This window comes from Podarcis melisellensis (assembly GCF_964234715.1).
Source record: "Podarcis melisellensis genome assembly, chromosome: 11".
NCBI lineage: Eukaryota > Metazoa > Chordata > Lepidosauria > Squamata > Lacertidae > Podarcis > Podarcis melisellensis.
Window position 1 is genome coordinate 8,590,626 of NC_138543.1, and position 20,827 is coordinate 8,611,452.

Consider the following 20,827-nt stretch of genomic DNA (forward strand, 5'->3'; position numbering starts at 1 on the left):
CCATCAACAGATAGAGTTGGGTGTCATCAGCATACTGATGGCAGCCCAGCCCAAAACTCCGGACAAGCTGGGCGAGGGGGCGCATAAAGATGTTAAAAAGCATCGGGGAGAGTATTGCACCCTGGGGCACACCACACACCAAGGAGTGGCGCGATGACAATTCCCCCCCAAGCGCCACCCTCTGTCCCCGACCAGAGAGAAACGAGCGCAGCCATTGAAGGACTGTGCCCTGGATCCCCACGTTGGCAAGGCGGTGGTCCAGGAGTTCGTGATCGACCATGTCGAAGGCTGCTGACAGATCTAGAAGAATCAGCAGCCCCGACCCGCCTCGATCCAGCTGTCTACGAAGATCATCTGTTAGGGCGACCAGAGCCGTCTCGGTCCCATGACCAGCGTGGAAGTGCCCTTTAATTCCAGTTAATTTTTAATTATTTTTATTTTTGTTATTTTTTCTTTTTTCTTTTTGATTTTTATTGTATTATTATTGAAAACTTTAATAAATATTCTTGAAAAAAAATATTTTTATTTTTTCTTCACACAGCTCCTTGGCTTTGACTCCTTTATTCCTGCGGTCTGAGCTCCAGCCGCCGCGCCAAAGGAGCAAGCGCAACACCTCCGACCTCCCTGCGAGCAAAGTGAGAACTGAAAGCAGCCGGGGAAGCAGCAAAGGGGGTGAGGGGAAGCACCAAACTTCGTTATCGCGAGAATTGGCCGCGCGAGCCGGCATCAAAAGCCGTTCGTTTTCCCCCTAGAGATAGGAAAAAGGTTAGAGTCAGGAGTTTCCTAAGAGCAGGAACTCCTGCCTGCTCCTCTCCTTGGCTTGGGCAGGCTTCTTCTGCTCAGCCCCGCATCGTGCCCTGTGGGAATTCTCCTCCTTAGGCGCCGACAAGCGAGGGTGAGACAAGGAAGGGGAAATGGAGCACGGATAACAACCATAGACTCTGAGGCCGGGCGGGCAACTCTGCACTTTTTAAGTCTAGGGCGATTTCATCCTGAGAGGAGATGCTCTGTGGAGACCCGGATCCCGCGAGACCACGGCTGGATCTCGCGAGACCTTGCTGCTCGCTTCGAAATAGGGCAGCTTTGAAACCCCGGAAGTGGCAGAAGTTGCGGCACGTGAGTTCGGGGCTTTTGCCCAGCCCGGAAGTGCCCTTTAATTCCAGTTATTCCTGCCTACATCTTAATACTAAAACAGTGAACAGGGCTGACTACTGCAGTCGACACCAAGATAATATCAGCAAATATCTGAAATGTTGTTTACAGGTAATGTCACCTGTAAATAAACAATAAACGTCCATTGAAAATGGCAAAAGTAGTTTCTTTCCCAAATAGGCTTAGGTTTGTGAGCCCTGACCATGTTTCCTAAGGAGATTTAACAAACTGAAGGACGTCGTCCTCTTTCTGTGCTCCTCCCCGAAGGAAACATGCAGATGGGGACAGGTAAGTTTCTACAGAGATTTTTTTGTATGAGTGGGACTGGGAGGTAGGAACTAGGTATGTGCAAATAGACTAGTTATTGTCTCACCTTTATACATTTAATCCGCTTACATACCATCTTCTCTTGTGTATCGTTTACACTACAAAGTTATGCCTTAACTATGCTTTCTCAGCCTATTTTTTGATTTAGTTTTCCTTGTTAATTCGGTGCAGTTCTGTTACAGTAGATTTTGACAGCTCAATGACTAAAGGTATTTAGCAACGAAACGTCGGTTTACCGGAACAAAGTCCGAACACTGAACCACTGGTATATCACAAGTGGACTCTTTATTTACTGCGTTTGTTCAAGATAAAATATATTTTGGAAAGAGAAGAAATGAGCACTGAACCACTGACAAGTGAACTCTTTATTTACTGTGTTTGCTGTTGATTAAGATAAAACTGATTTGGGAAAGAGGCTTCTTTTGCCAATAGTAAGGATGCTTACTATTTGTTTACAGATAGTTGTCCTGGTGATATTATCTTGTGGATCTTAATGCTGGCTTAGAAGAAGGGTCTCCTGCATTGCCTTTGTGTGTGTTCTTGGGCTGAGGCCACTCTAACCTGATGTCAGGGTTGCTGGGGAATCTGTGGCCCTCCAGAGGTTGCTGCATTTCAGTTGCATTTTCAGCGTGGTCAGGGGTGTTGTAAGCGCAAGCCTTACCCTTCTTTCATGTCGTATTCATGGACATAGCTAGGATTTATGTTTGGGGGAGGGGTTAGGATACCCACCTGTTATCCTGCTATGTCTAGCAGATTCGGAAGTCAAAAAATAAAATAAAAAGTAACACCAGGGAGTACCTTTCCCAAAGTTAACAAGTATATTTTGCAAAATTACAAAGAACACGCCTTTTCTCATCTTATTTTCTTTTTCATTTTCCCCCTTGGATTTGCTGAAATGCTTCTCTGCATTTCCTTCTCCAATTCCTCCTTCCCCCCAAATGTGGTTTTTGTGTGCGCACTCAGTAAGCATTACCCATGGAGACGCTCCCCTGCCATCATCACCCTTAGCCAGGTTTATACTCTCCGCAATGTACCGAATGACTGTTCTAGGGTACAAGGGGAGCATGGCTGAGCAAGAGAGATGAGCAGAACCTTTTCCGTGATAGGATAAAGGATTTCTGCCTCTTTTACTAGATCTGCTATGTCCAGCTCTTTCAACTGCTCTTTGCTGAGTTTCTTCTCCTTCCACATGGTGTACCATAGTCCATCACTCAGTCGGGTTGCCAGTTGCCTCGCTAGAATGTGCCACAACGTCATCCAAGTGACTTCAACAAACATTTCAGTTTCAAATATTATGATTATTTCTACTTTTAGTTAAGTCTTTTTATTTATTTATTTGATGGGGGCAGCTGCCTCCCCCTGCCCCCTGGCTATGCCCATGGCTCTATTGGTTCAGAACAGATAAAAGAAAGCACTTCACACAGCACATAGGTGAACTTTGGAACTTGCTCCCGCAAAACGCAGTGATAGCCACCAGCTTGGATAGCATCAAAAGAGGGTTAGATAAGCTCATGGAGGCTATTGGTGGCTACAAGCCATGACGACTACACTAATGCTGCTGAATGCCAGTTGCTGGAAACCGCAGAAGACGAGAGTGGTCTTGTGTTCGGGTCCTGCCTGAGAGTTTTTTACAGGCATCTGGTTGGCCACTGTGAGAACAGGATGCTGTTTGCTTGATCCAGCAGACTCTTCTTACGTTCTTACATTTACTGTCCAGAGGATGTGGTTAATGAGCGGCCTATAAATACCAATAAACAAATAATAGTTTTCAGTTTCTGCTCTCTTTCCTGCCACCTGCTGCTTGCTGATACAGTGGTACCTCGGGTTACAGACACTTCAGGCTACAGACGCCGCTAACCCAGAAATATTACCTCGGGTTAAGAACTTTGCTTCGGGATGAGAACAGAAATCGTGCTCCAGCGGTGCAGCGGCAGTGGGAGGCCCCATTAGCTAAAGTGGTGCTTCAGGTTAAGAACAGTTTCAGGTTAAGAACGGATCTCCAGAACGAATTAAGTACTTAACCCGAGGTACCACTGTAATTGAGTCGGTTTAGTCACACACTAGCCCCTTTCTCAAGAGATGTTTAGGCTGCAGCTCACTGCACGCTTACCTGGGCCAAAGTCCCTTTTCAGGGCATCAAACTGTCAGCATTTTATACTGATTTCCTGCAGATTGGTATTTCATGAAGAACCCCACTTCAGCAATGCTTGTCACCTTTTTAAAAAATATAATTATAATTATAATTGAGGGGGAGACTTTTTGTCCTAAGTGCAGAGCACTTACTCCCTCTTATAGGGATGTAGGAGAAGAAGGGCTGGTCTCTTAGCTTGATATGATGCCTCACCTGAGATCTCCTAAAGCCTGGATGACTAACCCGAAACCCTGCAGAAGATGCTCGACTACAGCTGTTGATTGCGTGTCAAGACCCCACAGCCACCCCCTCATTGGGAAATAACACACACAAGGACATGGATATTAGGTTTATGTTATTGGGCAAATTTGGCCACAACTTTATTGAATTACAGAATGTGAGCAGTATTGGCTTAGGCATTGATTGGACCTGACTATATCTGACTCCTGCCCAATGTGCAGGAAATCTGGTAAGGGTAAACCACCGGATGGAGGAGCCCTGTCAATACAGACTATCTCGAGCTCCCCCTGGTGTTCCCGGTTGTGTCATGGCCCTAGCCCCTGACCCGGGCTTTGGACAAGATCAATACCCCCGGATTCCTTTAACAGAGTACCCTTAAGCTTGGAGGGGCAGGTGATGGCCACACTTCCCCCATCACAAGGTCAAACAATGCCTAACCGCAACCCTAACAAAGTTGTGACGATTGCTACGAGGTAGGCGGAAACCAAGTGGCCCGTGCCAATTTGCCAAGTGGAAAAATTCCTACCAGGCCCCTCAACGGCGACCAACCGAGGTCCATAGCAAGGCCAGTGCCTAAAACCTGCAAAATAGGGAGGGAGGGTGGGTGATTGAGGAAGCGAGCCAAAGAGGAAGGATTTAAACAGACCCGGCCAAGCCCCTCCAGCCAGCGGATTGGCTGGCTGGGCTCTGACATAGCCGGGATCCCCCGGTGGGGAGTGGGTGGCCACACGGTCCGCTGCAACTTCTCTCCACTGGGAAGTGGAGCAGATCTGCTGGCCATACTGGCTGGGGCTCATGGCAACTGGAGCCCAACAACATCTTGAGGGACACAGTTTTTCCCCTCCCCTGAAGTGAAAAGTACAGTTGGCTGGTTTAGTGGTTAAGAGCGGTAGTTTTGTAATCTGGTGAACCAGGTTCGATTCCCCACTCCTCCACATGCAGCTGCTGGGTGACCTTGGGCCAGTCACACTTCTTGAAGTCTCTCAGCCCCACTCACCTCACAGAGTGTTTGTTGTGGGGAAGGAAGGGAAAGGAGATTGTTAGCTGCTTTGAGACTCCTTAGGGTAGTGATAAAGCGGGATATCAAATTCAAACTCTTCTTCTTATTTTTTCCAGCATGGAGATGTCATTATTCGGGACATTATGTTATGATAGCATTTGTTTCGGGTGTTCCTTTATGGAGGTTAATTGTATGTTCGAAATGTCTGTTAATGATACTTACCTCTTATCTTGTTAATACTTACTTTTTGCTTATGCTTGTTTCTTTCCTTCCTTTCAGTTTTATAGGTATTTGGGGATCCGTGCTTATCTATAACTAAGAATGTGTGACGATTTGGCAGGTGGGTGATTTTTCTGTTACCTTGAAGAGAACAGTGTTAGGATGCATCTTGATTTTTGCAGGACTAATTTAAAACAGTTTGCATCCCAATTTTATGTGGTCTTATTCAGGAAAAAAAAGAATATAATTTAATTAAGTACACGCCACTGAATTTCATTCAGGTTGAAACACTTATTTTTGTTGTATGTGATTTTTAACAGGCAGATGGCATGTTGGAGATAAATGCCTTGCTCCTTTTCCTGAAAATGAGAAGCTTTGTGAAGCCACAATAACATCCTTGGAAACAGATGAGAATGGGAATTCCTTTGCAGTTGTATCTTTTAGGGGCTCTCAAGGAAAGAAAATACTAGTAGCAAAACTCTGTAGCATCAAAACCAGTAAATATGCCCCGAAGAACTTAATATTTGATGACGAAGATTTGGAGAAGCCTCATTTCCCTGGCAGAAGATTTCCCTCATCTGCAGTTGACTATGAGTTGTCTAAGGATGGAGATCGGATCCCATATACAATTAATAGATATCTACGTGATTATCAAAGAAAAGGGGCCCTGTTTTTATATGGACACGCTGTTTGTGGTAACGGGTGCATTCTTGGAGATGACATGGGCCTTGGAAAAACTGTACAGGTATCTTACCTCCTCTCTGCTATTCTAAGGACAAAAATGTGTTGATGTCTGGAGCAGAGTAAAGAATTGGCTGAATTTTGCGAGGGTCTCTCGTGTTCATGATGATTTGTGCTCGTGATGATATTGGGAACTCACAAATTCTGTTGAGTTGCCAGTCATTTGAATGATTGTTGTTTCCTGCTTTTAGTGGTTCTAAGTTTTTGCTAGGGGCTGCCATCTCTGTTTGCTCTGCTCATCAAGCCCGCTTAACCTTTTGTCAACTCCCCCTCCTTCATACCTTGCCAAGCCTTTACACCTGACCCTTAGCATCTCAGCTATGCCTTTGCCTGTCCACCTCCCTTTGGTGAAATTCAACATTGTGTTTAGTCTGTGCCAAGTATTGCAGCTTGTCAGGTGGAACGATCACCCTTTCCTCTCCAGAGGGGGAGGACAGGGGCGAAAAGCCCATTGCATGAACTTGTGAGGACAACTAAATTTCTCCTGCCCCTTGATTTGTTCTGCTTCTTAGTATTGTGTTTGTCTGTAGCTGCTTTGATAATATTTATACCTAGGTTTCATAATTAGATAATTAACAAAACGAAACTTAGTAAGCCACAGCCACGTTTCTCCCCCAGTTTTTCTCTCCTCAGTTGTGAGGCCTTTAGATGCTTCAGGTTTTTTTTTAAAAAAAAACCCTCTAGAAAGAATTAAGCTAATGATATTAATGAGAAAGTTGGGAGTCCATTCTTCTGTCCTGACCATGATATTTGATAAACCCGGAAGGCAAACAGATGGTGAGACTGGAGTGAGGTCTTTAATTTTCCAGAATTGTCACAAAGTGGGAAATAACTTAAGACAGTGATCATGAGTATACAGTCTCTACGCTTCCTTTTAAAAACAAGGCTGATTTCCTCTTGCTTTTTTTATATTGCCTGTTGGGGAATTTTATTACACTCTTTCCCAGACACTGGTATATACCACTGATTGCAAAATGACAGTATGTGAGGAAAGATAGACTGTAAAAATGCTTTCTTGTCAGCGTGGGGAAGGAAGCCTGCAACATTATTTTCTCAGAATGGCAATTCATTCTTTCACTCCAAGGATGAAATAGCACTCTGCTGTGTGAGACATCCAGGGATTAAACTCCAGACTGGTTTTATTCTACAGCTTCTTTCCATAATTTACCACTTTCTCTTTTTTTAAAAAAAAGTTTCCATGCATGGCTTGCCACCTATTTTGTGTGTCATTATACTTGATAATAGCAGTGGTTCATGATGAGAACCAGGAATCCAATTAGAAGCATCTTTTTCACAACAGTTTGAATTTCATTGTAAGCTGGAAGCGGATATGTGGACGAATATTTTCTTTTCTTTTTAAAAGTATTTTTCATGGAATTTTATCCACATTACCCAAATAAAATAAAACTTCATGAGACAAAAAACCAAGCTGAATCCAAACCAAGGCTGGCATGGGATATTACATTTACAAGAAGAAATGATAAAGCTGGTTAATGGATGAATATTTTAAACTTGCCTGTTTTTTTTCCATCCTGGTCACCTAGCTGAACAGTAAAATTCTGGTTTAAGCAGGACTACTTTGTGAATGTGATTAAAGTAATATTGACTTTTAATTCTACAACAAGCTAAGAGCATCATTGCATGTAACTAAATTAGTGAAATCAAAGCAAGTGCTGCAAATTCACTTATACGGGTCATTTTCTGTGCCTACATGGTTCTCTTTATAGCAAGGATGGGGAATCTGTGATGCTCGATCTATTTTTGGGTTCTAGCTCCTATCCACCCCAGCCAGTGTGGCCAAGAGTCAAGGATGATAGGTGTTTTGCAATACACCATCTGGAGGGCTACCGTTTGCTACCCTTTATTTATATGCTGCCCCTTCCATCTTAGGACTTGCATTAGAACTGGACCTCTGGTGGCTCCAGATGCCCTGGCTCTGATTCTGCCCAGGAAGAATGAGTCTTGTGTATCAATAAAAGAAGTGAGATTCTCCTGGCAGAAGAGGTTGGACTCCCTGTTACACTTGCCAGCACAAATTACTTGCATTTGTTGTCAGGAGGACTCTCCTTTATGCAACCCGCACATTTTAGGAAGGGCTAGTTGGCACATGTTTCCTCATCTTGAGAGCTGGAGACTCTGTGACAGATGAAGAGTGTTTTGGGTCCCTTTCCTTGCTTAGCTGTGGGATGCTGTATTTAGTTGCAGCAGTGGGGCTGGCTGAGGTTCTGTTGAGATTCCTTGTTTTTGGAGTCCTGAGGCAGTGTATCTATATGAGTTCTGAGAAAACAAGTCTTAGCAAACTATCTTTCCCATTTGTTGTGAATCTTAACTGCTTGTTTGTGGAAAAGGCCATTTCACCAGTTGAACCATCATCAAATTCATACTTGTTCCCACAGTCCTTTCGATATGCGAACAGAGCTATGTAATCTTCCGCTGTGCATCAGAGTTTTGTTCGGAGTGCAATTTGGTTATTATTTTCTCTTAAACACTTCAACTTGCGTTTCTTTCTAGGTTATTTCCTTTCTGGCCGCAGTGCTGCACAAAAAGGGGACACGTGCAGATATTGAAAATAACATGCCTGAATTTTTGCGAAGAACTATGAAAAAAGACAAGCCATCTGCTCCAAAGAAAGTAAGCTTAGGGGCATCTTGAAGATACAACAATACAAACCATTTTTAAATGGAGTTATGCTTTATGTATGTGAGGTTCTATGGACCACAGTTACATAGCGTGACCCCCGCAATATGTTATAGAATGTAGTGGTGGTTGTTGGTGGCATGGAGAACTCTGATCCATAGGCTTCTTCAACTCCTGTGATAATTGAAGGACCATTTGCTGACTCTTCCAGTAGCTTGGAGAATAATTAGCTTGCCTGGAAAACATTTTTTTGTGACCCCAATAAAGCCTACGCAATCTAAACAGGCTTCAGATAATTTAAGTGGGCTCTTGGTTCCTAACAAGCAGCTGAAGGGGGGATATGTTTCACTTCCCCATTAATATACAGGGGGATGCTTCCACCTTCTTGCCTCTGTACTTCTCACCCGTAGTTGGGCTTGCCTTCACCATGACACTTCTAGGTTCTGCTTCCTGGCCTACCTTTAGGTCCTACCTCTTTCTTAGTCAGCTGTGTTAAAATCCCTAGGTGCTTGGCAACAGGACGCAGACAGATCTTCCTTCCCTGCTTTGAGAGGGTTGATATAAATTATAAGCAGTGGATTTTGAGTATTCCACCTCCATCACCACAAAGAGTCTTCTCTCAAACTTTGCTTGTCACCTGATCTTGGCTGATACTCTTCGACTGTTGGCATTCCCTTGCCATCTGTTCTTCCCCTCGTCTTGGGCATTTTCCAGGTTTGCTCCAAGTAGGCATGCTTAGAACTTGCATGGTCCTGAGCAAAAATGGGGAGAGGGGTGTTCCGTCAACTGGCAGGCCTCCATATGGGCTGCTTCAGGCCTCAAGGAATTCAAGTTACATAAACTTGCCATAGAAACAAGATGGTGGCTACATTGAAAGAAACTCTTCTGGCTGGGTCTTAATGAGCTTGAAGGACCTTTTTTTCTGGGTTCCTCTCACTGTGCTGTGCCCAGGCAGCTGTAAAGTATAGGATAGCATAAGAATATTAACAGTGTGGGGGTTTTGTACTCAGACGCAGCTTGTATGTATTCAGCACTTTGTATCTGGTTCAGAAACCACATCACATTCTTCTTTCCAGCCTTTCCTGATTGTGGCACCCCTTTCTGTCCTGTATAATTGGAAAGATGAATTGGATACCTGGGGCTATTTCAAGGTGATAGTTCTGCATGGCAATAGAAAGGACTATGAAATGAGTCGAATCAAGCAGGGGAAATGTGAAGTTGCACTAACAACATATGAAACCCTTCGCCTTTGTTTGGATGACCTTAACAGGTAACACAATTCTAAAAATTACCTCTACTGCAGACAATGAGTGTGGGGTTGTTGTTGTTACATCCTAAAGGTACTCTTGCAAACCCAGGACACTGAATGCTTGAAACCTTTGGGAGAAATAAGAGAAAATGCATTGAGCATATATATTGTGGCTGTAATCCTATGCACACAAGTTGTCAGTGGTTCCATTGCAAACTGTGGGACTTAATTTCCAATTAAACATGCATAGGAGAATGAAAATGTCTTCAGCTGCATTGCAGAAATATATGCGCAAAGGGGAAACGGTCAAATTTCTGCTTGGAGTGGAGAAATACTTCTCTAGAGTTTTTTAATTGCAACGAGTGACATTTGATGAAGTCTGGGGCAGGGAACATTTTTGCAACCACCAGTCAGTGGGAGGGTGTAGGGAAAAGGGCTGTAGCCAAAAACACCACTCTCACTCTAGGCAAGCTTCAGTAATGCAATAAAACCGTGATATTTCTGAAATGTGAAACATTTAGCGCTTTTATTAAATGCTAGCCCTGTTTCTTCATGTAATTTTGAAAACTTTATTCAGTAGACTGAGCACCAACCCTAATTTTTACCCTAAAGTATGAATCACACTGAAATGGATTCTTGCTGGATGGCAAATAATGTATTGTACTTGGTTTAATCTCCCGGCCATCAGTTCTAAGTCATTCCTAATTGGTGCGATCAAATGTTATCTAGCCCTGCCTGTAGCTGTTAAGTTATGGCTGTTATGGACTTCTTTGGATAATTACAAAATCCCAGCTGAAAGTTATATTCAGTTTCTCTCCCCGTCTCCCTTCAAAGATAAACCCTTTCTCCCTAATACAGAAATCAGTTCTTTTCACTTGCTGTTTGTAAGGAGTGTCAAGAATTTCTCTGTAGCTCTGAAGCTAAAATAAGCAGGAATGTCTGGTCACAATCAGTTGGCACAACCCGGTCAGATGGGTGGCAAGCGAGCAAATAAATTATCTATCTATCATCTATCTATCTCTTCCCAGGGAAAGACAAGCCAGGTCTCGCTGATCAAGCCAGGTCCCTGGGCATCTCCAAATGGGCCCTGCTGGCTGAGCTAAGACCATATTAGGTGTTCTGCAAGCTTGCAAGAACTATACTGCACTTGGCACCAGTTCCCTGAGGCATGGACAATGCTGACTTAAAAGGCCCCTGTCCAGTTCTGTCAGTACTGACATCTGTGCTGGAGGGGATGTCAATGGGTGCTTCTCTCTGAGAAAACCAAGCAAGCTATGTCCACAGGACAAGGCGGCTCAGGGGAGAGGTTGACTCGCATGAGTGGAATGGCCTGTATTTTCCCCTTATCTGTTTCTTCTTCAAGCTTGTATGAGGGGCTGGGTTTGGGGGGTTGTCATCGTCATCCGTATAATTTATTACCACCAAATTTCTGAGGGTGGTGGAACAGCCAAGCACCAGAGGAGGTTTGTAGGGAAAGTGATGGCCTTTCAGGTATTTGGGGCTTGAGCCATGACAAAGATGTAATATGGAGCATAGATGGGAGGGAGTGCTTTGAAATGTTCTTTATAAACTTTTCAGCTACATTTTTTAAAAAACTTGATGTATTTTTTTTGAAAACCCTTTTTTTGTTTTGATACTCTGTACTCTCATTCTCCCAGAACCATGGAAAGTTCAGTCTTGAGTGTCATTGTTTTGCATAATATGGGAAACCTCATTGGCAAGAGCTTATGAAATAATATATTTGGAGGATTTAGGGAGACTCTCATAATTTCTGGTTGTTTTCCCAGCTTAGAGTGGTCGGCTGTCATTGTAGATGAAGTGCATAGAATCAAGAATCCGAAATCGCAAATAACCCAGACCATGAAGGCGCTAAAGTGCAAGGTTCGATTGGGACTTACTGGGACGATTCTGCAGAACAACATGAAGGAACTTTGGTGTGTCATGGACTGGTAAGCACAAGAAAAGTGAAGCTTGCAAGTATAGGTTGAATGCTGATTCACTGTTGATGCCATTCTATTATTTATCTACATGCACAGATAGTGTTTTTGCACAGTGTTTTAGTTATGGCAAGACCAGTATTATAAATGCTCCAATATTACATTTCAGTCCGTCTTAGGGGTACATCCTCGGGTACCTAGAAAATGGACATATTTAAAAGTATGCATGGGAATTTAGTTAGCCAGCAGCTGGAACACAACAGCAGACAGAGAATCTGGATCTTTGGCTGTAGAATCCTACTGGATATGTGAGTGCTGGAGTAACACACAAGAAATCAAAGCAGGAGGTCACAACAAGAATGACAATATGTCTACTGATTTTTTCCTGTCTCTTAGGGCTGTCCCGGGACTTTTGGGTAACGAAGCACGATTCAAGAAGGAATTTTCTGATCCAGTAGAACATGGTCAGAGGCACACTGCAACCAAAAGAGAACTAGCAACAGGTCGAAAAGCAATGAAGAGGCTAGCTCAGAAAATATCTCGCTACTTCTTAAGGCGTACAAAAGCTCTTATAAATGATCAGTTGCCCAAGAAGGAGGACAGAGTAAGAACGATCAGCTACAATAAATTTGTCTATAGCTTTTCAATGTGGATTTAATGAAATTTGGCGCTGTGGTGTAAACCACTGAGCCTTGGGCTTGCCGATCGGAAGGTCGGTGGTTCGAATCCCCACGACGGGGTGAGCTCCCGTTGCTCGGTCCCAGCTCCTGCCAACCTAGCAGTTCGAAAGCACGTCAAAGTGCAAGTAGATAAATGGGTACCGCTCCGATGGGAAGGTAAACAGCGTTTCTGTGTGCTGCTCTGGTTTCGCCAGAAGCGGCTTAGTCATGCTGGCCACATGACCTGGAAAAAACTGTCTACAGACAAACGTTGGTTCCCTCGGCCAGTAAAACGAGATGAGTGCCGCAACCCCAGAGTCGTTTGCGACTGGACTTAACTGTCAGGGGTCCTTTACCTTACCTTGTAGACATCTGGGGTGGGTGGGAGATCCACTCTGTCTTTTGCATGTGGGAATGCACATGTGCAGCTGTGTTTGTGCACTGGACTGGGGCTGGTGGGGCTGTCAGGTGCAGTTATGGGAAATCCATTTGCTGTTAGCAGTGCTCTGCAAATACGTAGGCATGAATGGGTCTAGAGAAGGACTGAATTGTCTCCTTGATTGCTAAAATGTTTTTTTCTAGTAATTTTGGTATTGTGAGTCAGTGTAAGGAAAGGATCAAATACTGCTGTTAAGCAATATTGTTTTGTCATTAGCAGTTTTTCTCAATATAGGACTTTCCGCAGACAAATGATTTTTCACATCTAACCTTTCATATTTTGTCCAGAATTTGTAATTACAAGCCCAAATAACCCCCATAGCTCAGTCTGCAAGCTTAATGTCTTCAGTTCCCATGCAAAAAATTGTTAATGGTCCGGAGTTCTGAAGATGTATTCATTTAAAAGACTAGTGAGAGGCTTTTTGCTCTCATACTTTCTTTTCTTCTGATAAATGCATGTAAAAACCTAATTGAATTGTTAAATGGAAAAAGACTGCCTGGGCTTGGCATCACCCTCGTGAAAGAGTGCATGCATTTCACTTGTCTTGCCTTGTACGCTGAGCATAAGAGTACATTTTAGAGAATACACAATCACACATACTTTTAATAAAGATGCACATTTGTCTGCTGCTTTTCCTTCCTTATTTATACCTACCTTTTATCCAAAGCCTGTAATAATACAGTCTAAACTGGGCTTTCTAAAGAGAAGATTAACAGCAATGCCACTCGGTTGCCTTTAATCTTGCAGCTTTCATTTCATTTCATTCTCTTGATAATGTGAGTATATGTTCGAGATACTTTTGGATTATTATAGCACAGCGTGGTGCTGCTGCTTTGTGGGTGGCCTAAATTCAGGAGGGATCTTGGGATTTCTGCATCCTGCTGGTTGAGGCCAAAAGATGTCATGGAGATGCCACCCATGGTCTTTGAGAGGAAGGATAAGGTTTGTCATACCACTGTACAGAGCCCCTCCCTCCTACATCAGCAATTCAGAATGTCAATGGATATCTAAAGAGCTGGCTGTTTCCCTTTATCCCCTTTGTCTGCATTAGTGTTCTGCAATAGTATGCACCAGGAAATGGCAAAATAGATCTTTTAAGAGCTTCGAAATCTTTGCAGCCTTACACTGATGCATTTTGAGTCCTTTCCCCTCCTGCACGTACTGGTTGCAGATTGAGAAGGATTGCCGCAATTTAACTTTCATATTCGTGACAGATTGTGTCATTTAAATCTAAGATATTAGCCAATGACACCCCCCCTTTATATGGTGCTAAAGTTTACAACATTGCAACAACAATGAAACATCACATTGAGTTGGGCTGTGCCTTACACGATCATTATCTTCTTGCAATTGTTCACAATAGCTTAACATTTTTATTTGTGGTGTTTTCTTCCCCCCGTTTTGCATTTTATCCTGCCAGATGGTTTATTGTTCTCTGACCGAGTTCCAGAGAGCTGTGTATAAGACTGTGCTGGAGACAGAGGATGTGCAGTTGGTGCTGCGAGCGGGGGAGCCGTGCAGCTGCGACAGTGGCCGCAAAAGGAAATATTGCTGCTACAAAGTAAGATGTTTGGACAGGTTTGATTGTATTGCCAAGTTCCCTCTCAATGTGCAACTGGCGCACTCTGCTTCCATGCCGATTTTTCATGGATCTGAAAGTGGGGCACAGACGATGGATACAACGTGGAATAAAACTCATTTACTCCTCTGGCAGTCTAGGTTTTTGGATTCCCAGTACAGTGTTACCTCTGGTTGTGAACGAGATCCGTTCCGGAGCCCAGTTCGCAACCCGAGCAGAATGTAAAACTCGTCTGCGTGTGCACGGGTCATGATTTGCTGGTTCTGCGCATGCACGTGACGTCATTTTGAGTGCGCATACGTGAGCGGTGAAACCCTGAAGTAACCCATTCTGTTACTTCCGGGTCACCGCGGAACGCAACCTGAAAATGCTCAACCTGAAGCATATTTAACCCGAGGTATGACTGTACAGTGGTACCTCGGGTTAAGTACTTAATTCGTTCCGGAGGTCGGTTCTTAACCTGAAACTGTACTTAACCAGAAGCACCACTTTAACTAATGGGGCCTCGTGCCGCCGGAGCACGATTTCTGTTCTTATCCTGAAGCAAAGTTCTTAACCTGAAGCACTATTTCTGGGTTAGCGGAGTCTGTAACCTGAAGCGTATGTAACCCGAGGTACCACTGTACTTTCTTTTACCACTCACTTTTCTTCTTTCTATTTGGATTTCATAAGCACTGAGGTCGAGTTACTCAAAAAGTCATCATTAAATAGCCAAAACATGATGTTTTTGTTGTTAGACTTTTAGTCTTAGGCAGGGGTGGAGGAAGGGGGGTGCGATGGGTGCAGTCCTCACTGGGTGGCACCACTGGGGTGTGTGTGACAAAATGCCAGGTGGCACGTGGGGCCTGCAGCGTGCCCGAGCCACGTATCTCTCACGCGGTCGCTTGGGCATGCGCAGGCTCCACGCTGCCCAAACGGTCCGCCCGCTGCCTCCCCCCCAGCTGTAGGGCAGCTGAGTAGGAGGAGACAGGCAGATTCCTTGGAGGCCCCGTGGTTTGCCCCACCCCTATGGGCGGCTCACTCCACCCCTGGGCGCGCCACCCTAGGCGCCCATAGGGGCGGCTTCCTCCATTGCTGGTCTTAGGTTTGGCATTTAAAGTATTCAGGAACACCCTTTCAGACTTAATTTTTGATACCACATAAAGTTTTACAGGTTTACATTGGAGCCCTGCTTCTTCAGATCCAAGTGTGGATTGGCTGGTTACAAGTGAATGTCGCCATTATTAGTTACACATATAAGGCATAAATGGAATGGTGTAGGAAGCAGCAATGTGGGGCGTGAGGTAGGGGAACTAGGGGTCATAATGTTCAAAAGCAGTTGCATGTGCTTAGGCTCAAATCAGACATAATGCCAAATTATGGTTTGCCAGCTGAGAATAGTTTGGTGGGCTCAGGAGCTCTTTCCACTGCTTCTCAACTTCCTGGCTTTCTTAGTCCATAGCTTGCAGACATCCACTTTGACAGAATGTGGTTGGTGCCTCGACCCATGGCTTGAAGTGGGTTTGGAAACCATCGCTTCAAATTCTAGTTTAGAAGGGAGGTACTAATCATCGGTACATGTTAAAAAGCATGTTAAAAGTACATGTTAAAAAGCAGAGACATCACCTTGCCAACAAAAGGTCCATATAGTAAAAGCTATGGTGTTCCCAGTAGTGATGTATGGAAGTGAGAGCTGGACCATAAAGAAGGCTGATTGCCGAAGAACTGATGCTTTTGAATTCTGGTGCTGGAGGAGACTCTTGAGAGTCCCATGGACTGCAAGAAGATCAAACCTATCCATTCTTAAGGAAATCAGCCCTGAGTGCTCACTGGAAGGACAGATCGTGAAGCTGAGGCTCCAATACTTTGGCCACCTCATGAGAAGAAAAGACTCCCTGGAAAAGACCCTGATGTTGGAAAAGATGGAGGGCACAAGGAGAAGGGGACGACAGAGGACGAGATGGTTGGACAGTGTTCTCGAAGCTACCAGCATGAGTTTGACTAAACTGCAGGAGGCAGTGGAAGACAGAAGTGCCTGGCGTGCTCTGGTCCAGGGGGTCACGAAGTTTCGGACACGACTAGACGACTAAACAACCAACAACAACAATCATTGGTTGCCCATTTAGGTGTCATGGCAAACCTGCTGATAAAAATGAGGGAGGGAGTCTGCTGAGCAGGCTTCCAGTTTCTGAACCGAGACTTGGTGTTTCAGGCACATTGAGCCTTTGTTTCACGTGGGGTTAAGGGACTAAGCCGTGTAGGTTTTGAAGATTACTCCCACTGCCTGTGGTCTTTTTTGCACTAATATAAACATTTCCCTTACACGATTCTCTTTGTGCTCTTATAAACCTTTGTGGTGGATGGTTTCTTTGCATTTGTGCTCTCATGACTGGCTTCAGCCAAAACAGCTGACTTACAAATAAAATAAAATAAAGCCCCACAAATAGACAACAAGGGTTGAAGAATAACATTGTAAAACATTGTTATGTATGCTGTACTTTTTCAGCAGCCTTGGTAAAATAGTAGTAAGCAGACAACATGTAGAAAATAATTGATGAAAACACTTCTGGAAAAGAATACCTAGTGAGTTCCTTTTTACTTGAATATTAATTTGTTCCCTGAGTGACTTCTTTATGGTGCAAAATCACATTGGGCTGATCTGCTGGCTGATATTTGTTCATATATCTGTACCCTTAAAATATTCCAGTTGATCTGAAGTTCTCAATAAAGCAGGCTAGTCGGTTACTTTTTAAAATACTGCAAAATAGAGGAGAAGGTGGGGAGATAGTGAATGTTTTGTGACATGTTCTTAGAAGTTATATTGCTAAATCATGGTATATGAAAGAATAGCTTTACTATTGCTATTCTTGTGAGAGTCATAAAATGCACGGTCTTAATTTTTTTGTCATGTTTACCTCAGTGGAACTACCACAGAGTAAATGGTCAGTGAATCATCACCTAAAAATCAGCCAGGCATGGCCGGGAAAGTAGTTATTTGATATAGGTGCTGATGTCATTGCTGGTACACTAAGAAGCTGTTGGATTATACTTTCTGAGTTGTTTTAGGTTTAATATGTTTTAGATGTATGAGAAACAACACCCTGAATCCTAAGCATACGTAGTTTGGCATTAATTTCCTTGGGAGTAAGTCTATGTACGCGGGTGGCGCTATGGTCTAAACCACAGAGCCTAGGAATTGCCGATCAGAAGGTCGGCGGTTCGAATCCCCGTGATGGGGTGAACTCCCGTTGCTCGATCCCAGCTTCTGCCCACTTAGCAGTTCAAAAGCATGTCAAAGTGCAAGTAGATAAATAGGTACCCCTCCGTCGGGAAGGTAAATGGTGTTTCCGTGCGCTGCTCTGGTTCTCGAGAAGCGGCTTTGTCATGCTGGCCACATGACCCAGAAGCCGTCTGCAGACAAACGCCGGCTCCCTCGGCCTGTAGAGTGAGATGAGTGCGCAATCCTTGAGTCGTCCATGACTGGACCTTATGGTCAGGAGTACCTTTAAATCTATGTAAGATCATAACCTAACTTTCCTCTAAAGAAAGCAATGAGTGTTAACAATTGTGATAAATGGGATACAATCCCTCAGAGAAGACTCCAGCATGGAAACGAAACACTGGGGTGAGGGAACCTTTCCCAGGCCTGAACCCTAAATTGGCCTCATTTCCAATTTAGGGGAAATTGAGGTTAAAATGGCTAAATTCTGCTTGAAGTTGCACCTGCAGCTTTATTTCCTTGCATCTTTATTTGGTATCTAGATCTGCTGAGATTGGATGACATCAATAAGCAGCAGTGTTAGAATTCCAGGATTATAGTCTGAGAGTCAGAGAAATGTGTGCCACCCTGTGTATCACCCTCTTCCATGCACTGACAGAGCTACTCAGTTATGATTGGCAACAGGAAGGGCCAACAAGTTGTGGTCATTCCGTTCTTTTGCAATTAATAGGCACACATGCCATATTGCCATGTCTGTCTATAAAGCCAAACCAGGTGATCAGAAACGTAAAGTGCTTAAACATTGTTGTTGTTTAGTCATTTAGTCGTGTCCGACTCTTCGTGACCCCATGGACCAGAGCACGCCAGGCGCTCCTGTCTCCCACTGCCTCCCGCAGTTTGGTTAGAATCATGCTAGTAGCTTCAAGAACACTATCCAACCATCTCTGTCGTCCCCTTCTCCTTGTGCCCTCCATCTTTCCCAGCGTCACGGTCTTTTCCAGGGAGTCTTCTCTTCTCATGAGGTGGCCAAAGTATTGGAGCCTCAGCTTCAGGATCTGTCCTTCCAGTGAGCATTCAGGGCTGATTTCCTTCAGAATGGATAGGTTTGATCTTCTGGCAGTCCATGGGACTCTCAAGAGTCTCCTCCAGCACCATAGGGGTCTTAAAAAATTTTTTAAAGGACACCAACCAACCATCCAGTTTTTGCAACAGGCAAGACCATTTGTATAGAGGTGGGAGGAGGGAGATCTGTGCTATAAGTTTGTTCTGTCCGAGATAAATTATTACTGAGCAGTAAAATGAGACGCTCTGCACTGTCTGCATTCTTTTCAATGTCGTGCATTCAAAAATTCCTGTCAGTTGCATGAAAAGTAGATGCACAAGGTGGTTGAGAGTGGCCTGTACCACTTCCAAGTGCAGGTGGGAACAGTACCATTTTCGAAAATTCTGCCAGTGAGCTGCCTTGAGCTTCTCTTCCCCTTTCTAAGATGGTTAATATTTTTTTTTATATTTCTGCAGACAAATGCTCATGGCGAAACAATGCGGGCATTATATTTCAGTTACCTGACGGTCCTTCGTAAGATTGCTAACCATGCTGCACTGTTACAAACGAACCACACGAGCAAACAGCAGGTCAGTCTGCTTGAACCCACAATATTTTGAGGAAGAACTTGATGGCTAAATTACATTTCTTGATGTTTTGTTAATTGTTCATACTGCTGAAAATTGTTTCAGTCATATTCAGCTCCTAGAAAACGCAGTACTAATTCCTATAGCTTTTAATCTATTTTTCAACCCTTAAAGTTAGTCGGATCATCTTGCTCCTGTAACTGTTGAAAAAGTGTTTTAGATTTCTTCTTATGCCCAGGATGTTAATTACAGATTTGCCAGATTTTATCCTCCTTCTGCACAATTTGTGTTTCTTTTCAGGAAGCCTACATCACAAGGGTGTGCAGCCAAGTGTTTTCCAAATTTCCTGATTTTGTGAAGCTTAGCAAAGATGCAGCCTTTGAAACCATTTCTGATCCAAAGTATAGTGGGAAAATGAAGGTAAATATATGAAGGGATTGAAGTATACATTATGTGGCAAAAAATAGTTGGTATTAGCTTTCATTTAGCATGCATAGTTTCTTTAAGATAAAGGTCCACTGTTTACATTTCCATTACCATGTAATTCCATGAAATTTGAAATTTTCTGCATATTTCGTTGTTATCACACTCATGACAAATACGTTGATGCAAAATTATTGCTACCAGTACAAGAAATTGAGTTTCTGTGCAAACAAATGTACCGTCAATGTGCATGTTGAAGCTCCTGTAGATCAGGTTGTGTATATATTGAATTTGCCTATTTCCACCCTAACTTCATTGCAGGTAAGATGTCTGGAAAGAAATAGACCAGAGCACGCATGGAAAAGAATGAACCTTCTTCTCCATGTAATCAGGTCCCTGGTTTTACAGTCTTCTGCATTTTTATAATCTATACTTTACTACTACAGATGCACTTAAAAAAATGAAAATAGTAAGACACCAGTAAAATAAAGGCTTTAATCAGATATTGTTGCTCTCAGGAGGTTTGTTCTAATTTTAAACAGTCTGCCAAGCTGCAGCTAAGGAAAGGTTATGAAAATATTGCAAAGACAGCTTTTAAAATTATATTTTACTTCAAAAGCTCAACTGTTTTAATTCTGGGGTTTTTAACATATAAAAAGGCAGGCATAACCTATATCAATAAACCACTACGGTTGAGAAATTGACCAAGAGTGAATTTGCTGGCTGAATAGCTAGGGCAGCAATAAGGTGGGGTTTGGGATTTTTTCTTTTTATTGCATCAACTTGTGCAGTTTCCAAAGTATTTCAGCTCAGCCGTGCCCCTGCTTTTGTTCATCCACAGAGTATCAAGGATAGCTTCTGTGTGAAATAACACAGGAGGCATCTGACACGCCATTATTGGGCACCACTTAGTGAGTGTTTTTTTTCCTGAAATAAGACTGTTAAAGTGTCCTGCTGATCAGGCCAGTGGCTTGTCCAGTATGCTGCTCTCACAGTGGCCAATCAGATGCCTATGAGAAGCCCCAGAGCAGGAACTGAGAGCAATATGCTCTTCCCATTGGTGATGCCCAACAACCAGTACAGTGGTACCTTGGTTTGCAACCATTTTGGATTACAACTGTTTTGGATTACAACCACTTCAAACCCAGAAGTGCGTGTCCCTTTTTTGGGATTACAACCCAATTTTTTTGGATTACTGTTATGTACTGAAGTTCTCACCCTGGGCCAGCAGGGGGATACTGTAGATAGTTTTCACTCAGGTCCACG

General features: G+C 43.6%; 1 protein-coding gene across 5 annotated transcripts in view; it reads left to right on the plus strand.

Annotated features, from left to right (window-relative positions):
* The first annotated feature begins 1,116 nt into the window (after positions 1-1,116).
* ERCC6L2 (ERCC excision repair 6 like 2) overlaps positions 1,117-20,827 on the plus strand; it is a 55,589-nt gene continuing 35,878 nt past the window's right edge. The window contains exons 1-10 of one of the 5 annotated variants that reach the window (XM_081930372.1): positions 1,117-1,263; positions 5,130-5,190; positions 5,390-5,814; positions 8,322-8,441; positions 9,524-9,717; positions 11,484-11,645; positions 12,030-12,237; positions 14,152-14,292; positions 19,028-19,141; positions 19,439-19,558. In XM_081930372.1, the coding sequence (XP_081786498.1) occupies positions 5,172-5,190; positions 5,390-5,814; positions 8,322-8,441; positions 9,524-9,717; positions 11,484-11,645; positions 12,030-12,237; positions 14,152-14,292; positions 19,028-19,141; positions 19,439-19,558 (1,503 nt within the window). In that variant the 5' untranslated portion in view covers positions 1,117-1,263; positions 5,130-5,171. Of the gene's footprint in view, positions 1,441-5,129; positions 5,191-5,389; positions 5,815-8,321; positions 8,442-9,523; positions 9,718-11,483; positions 11,646-12,029; positions 12,238-14,151; positions 14,293-19,027; positions 19,142-19,438; positions 19,559-20,827 lie in introns of all 5 variants that reach the window. The other 4 variants (XM_081930371.1, XM_081930373.1, XM_081930374.1 and 1 more) reach the window with 4 other exon arrangements.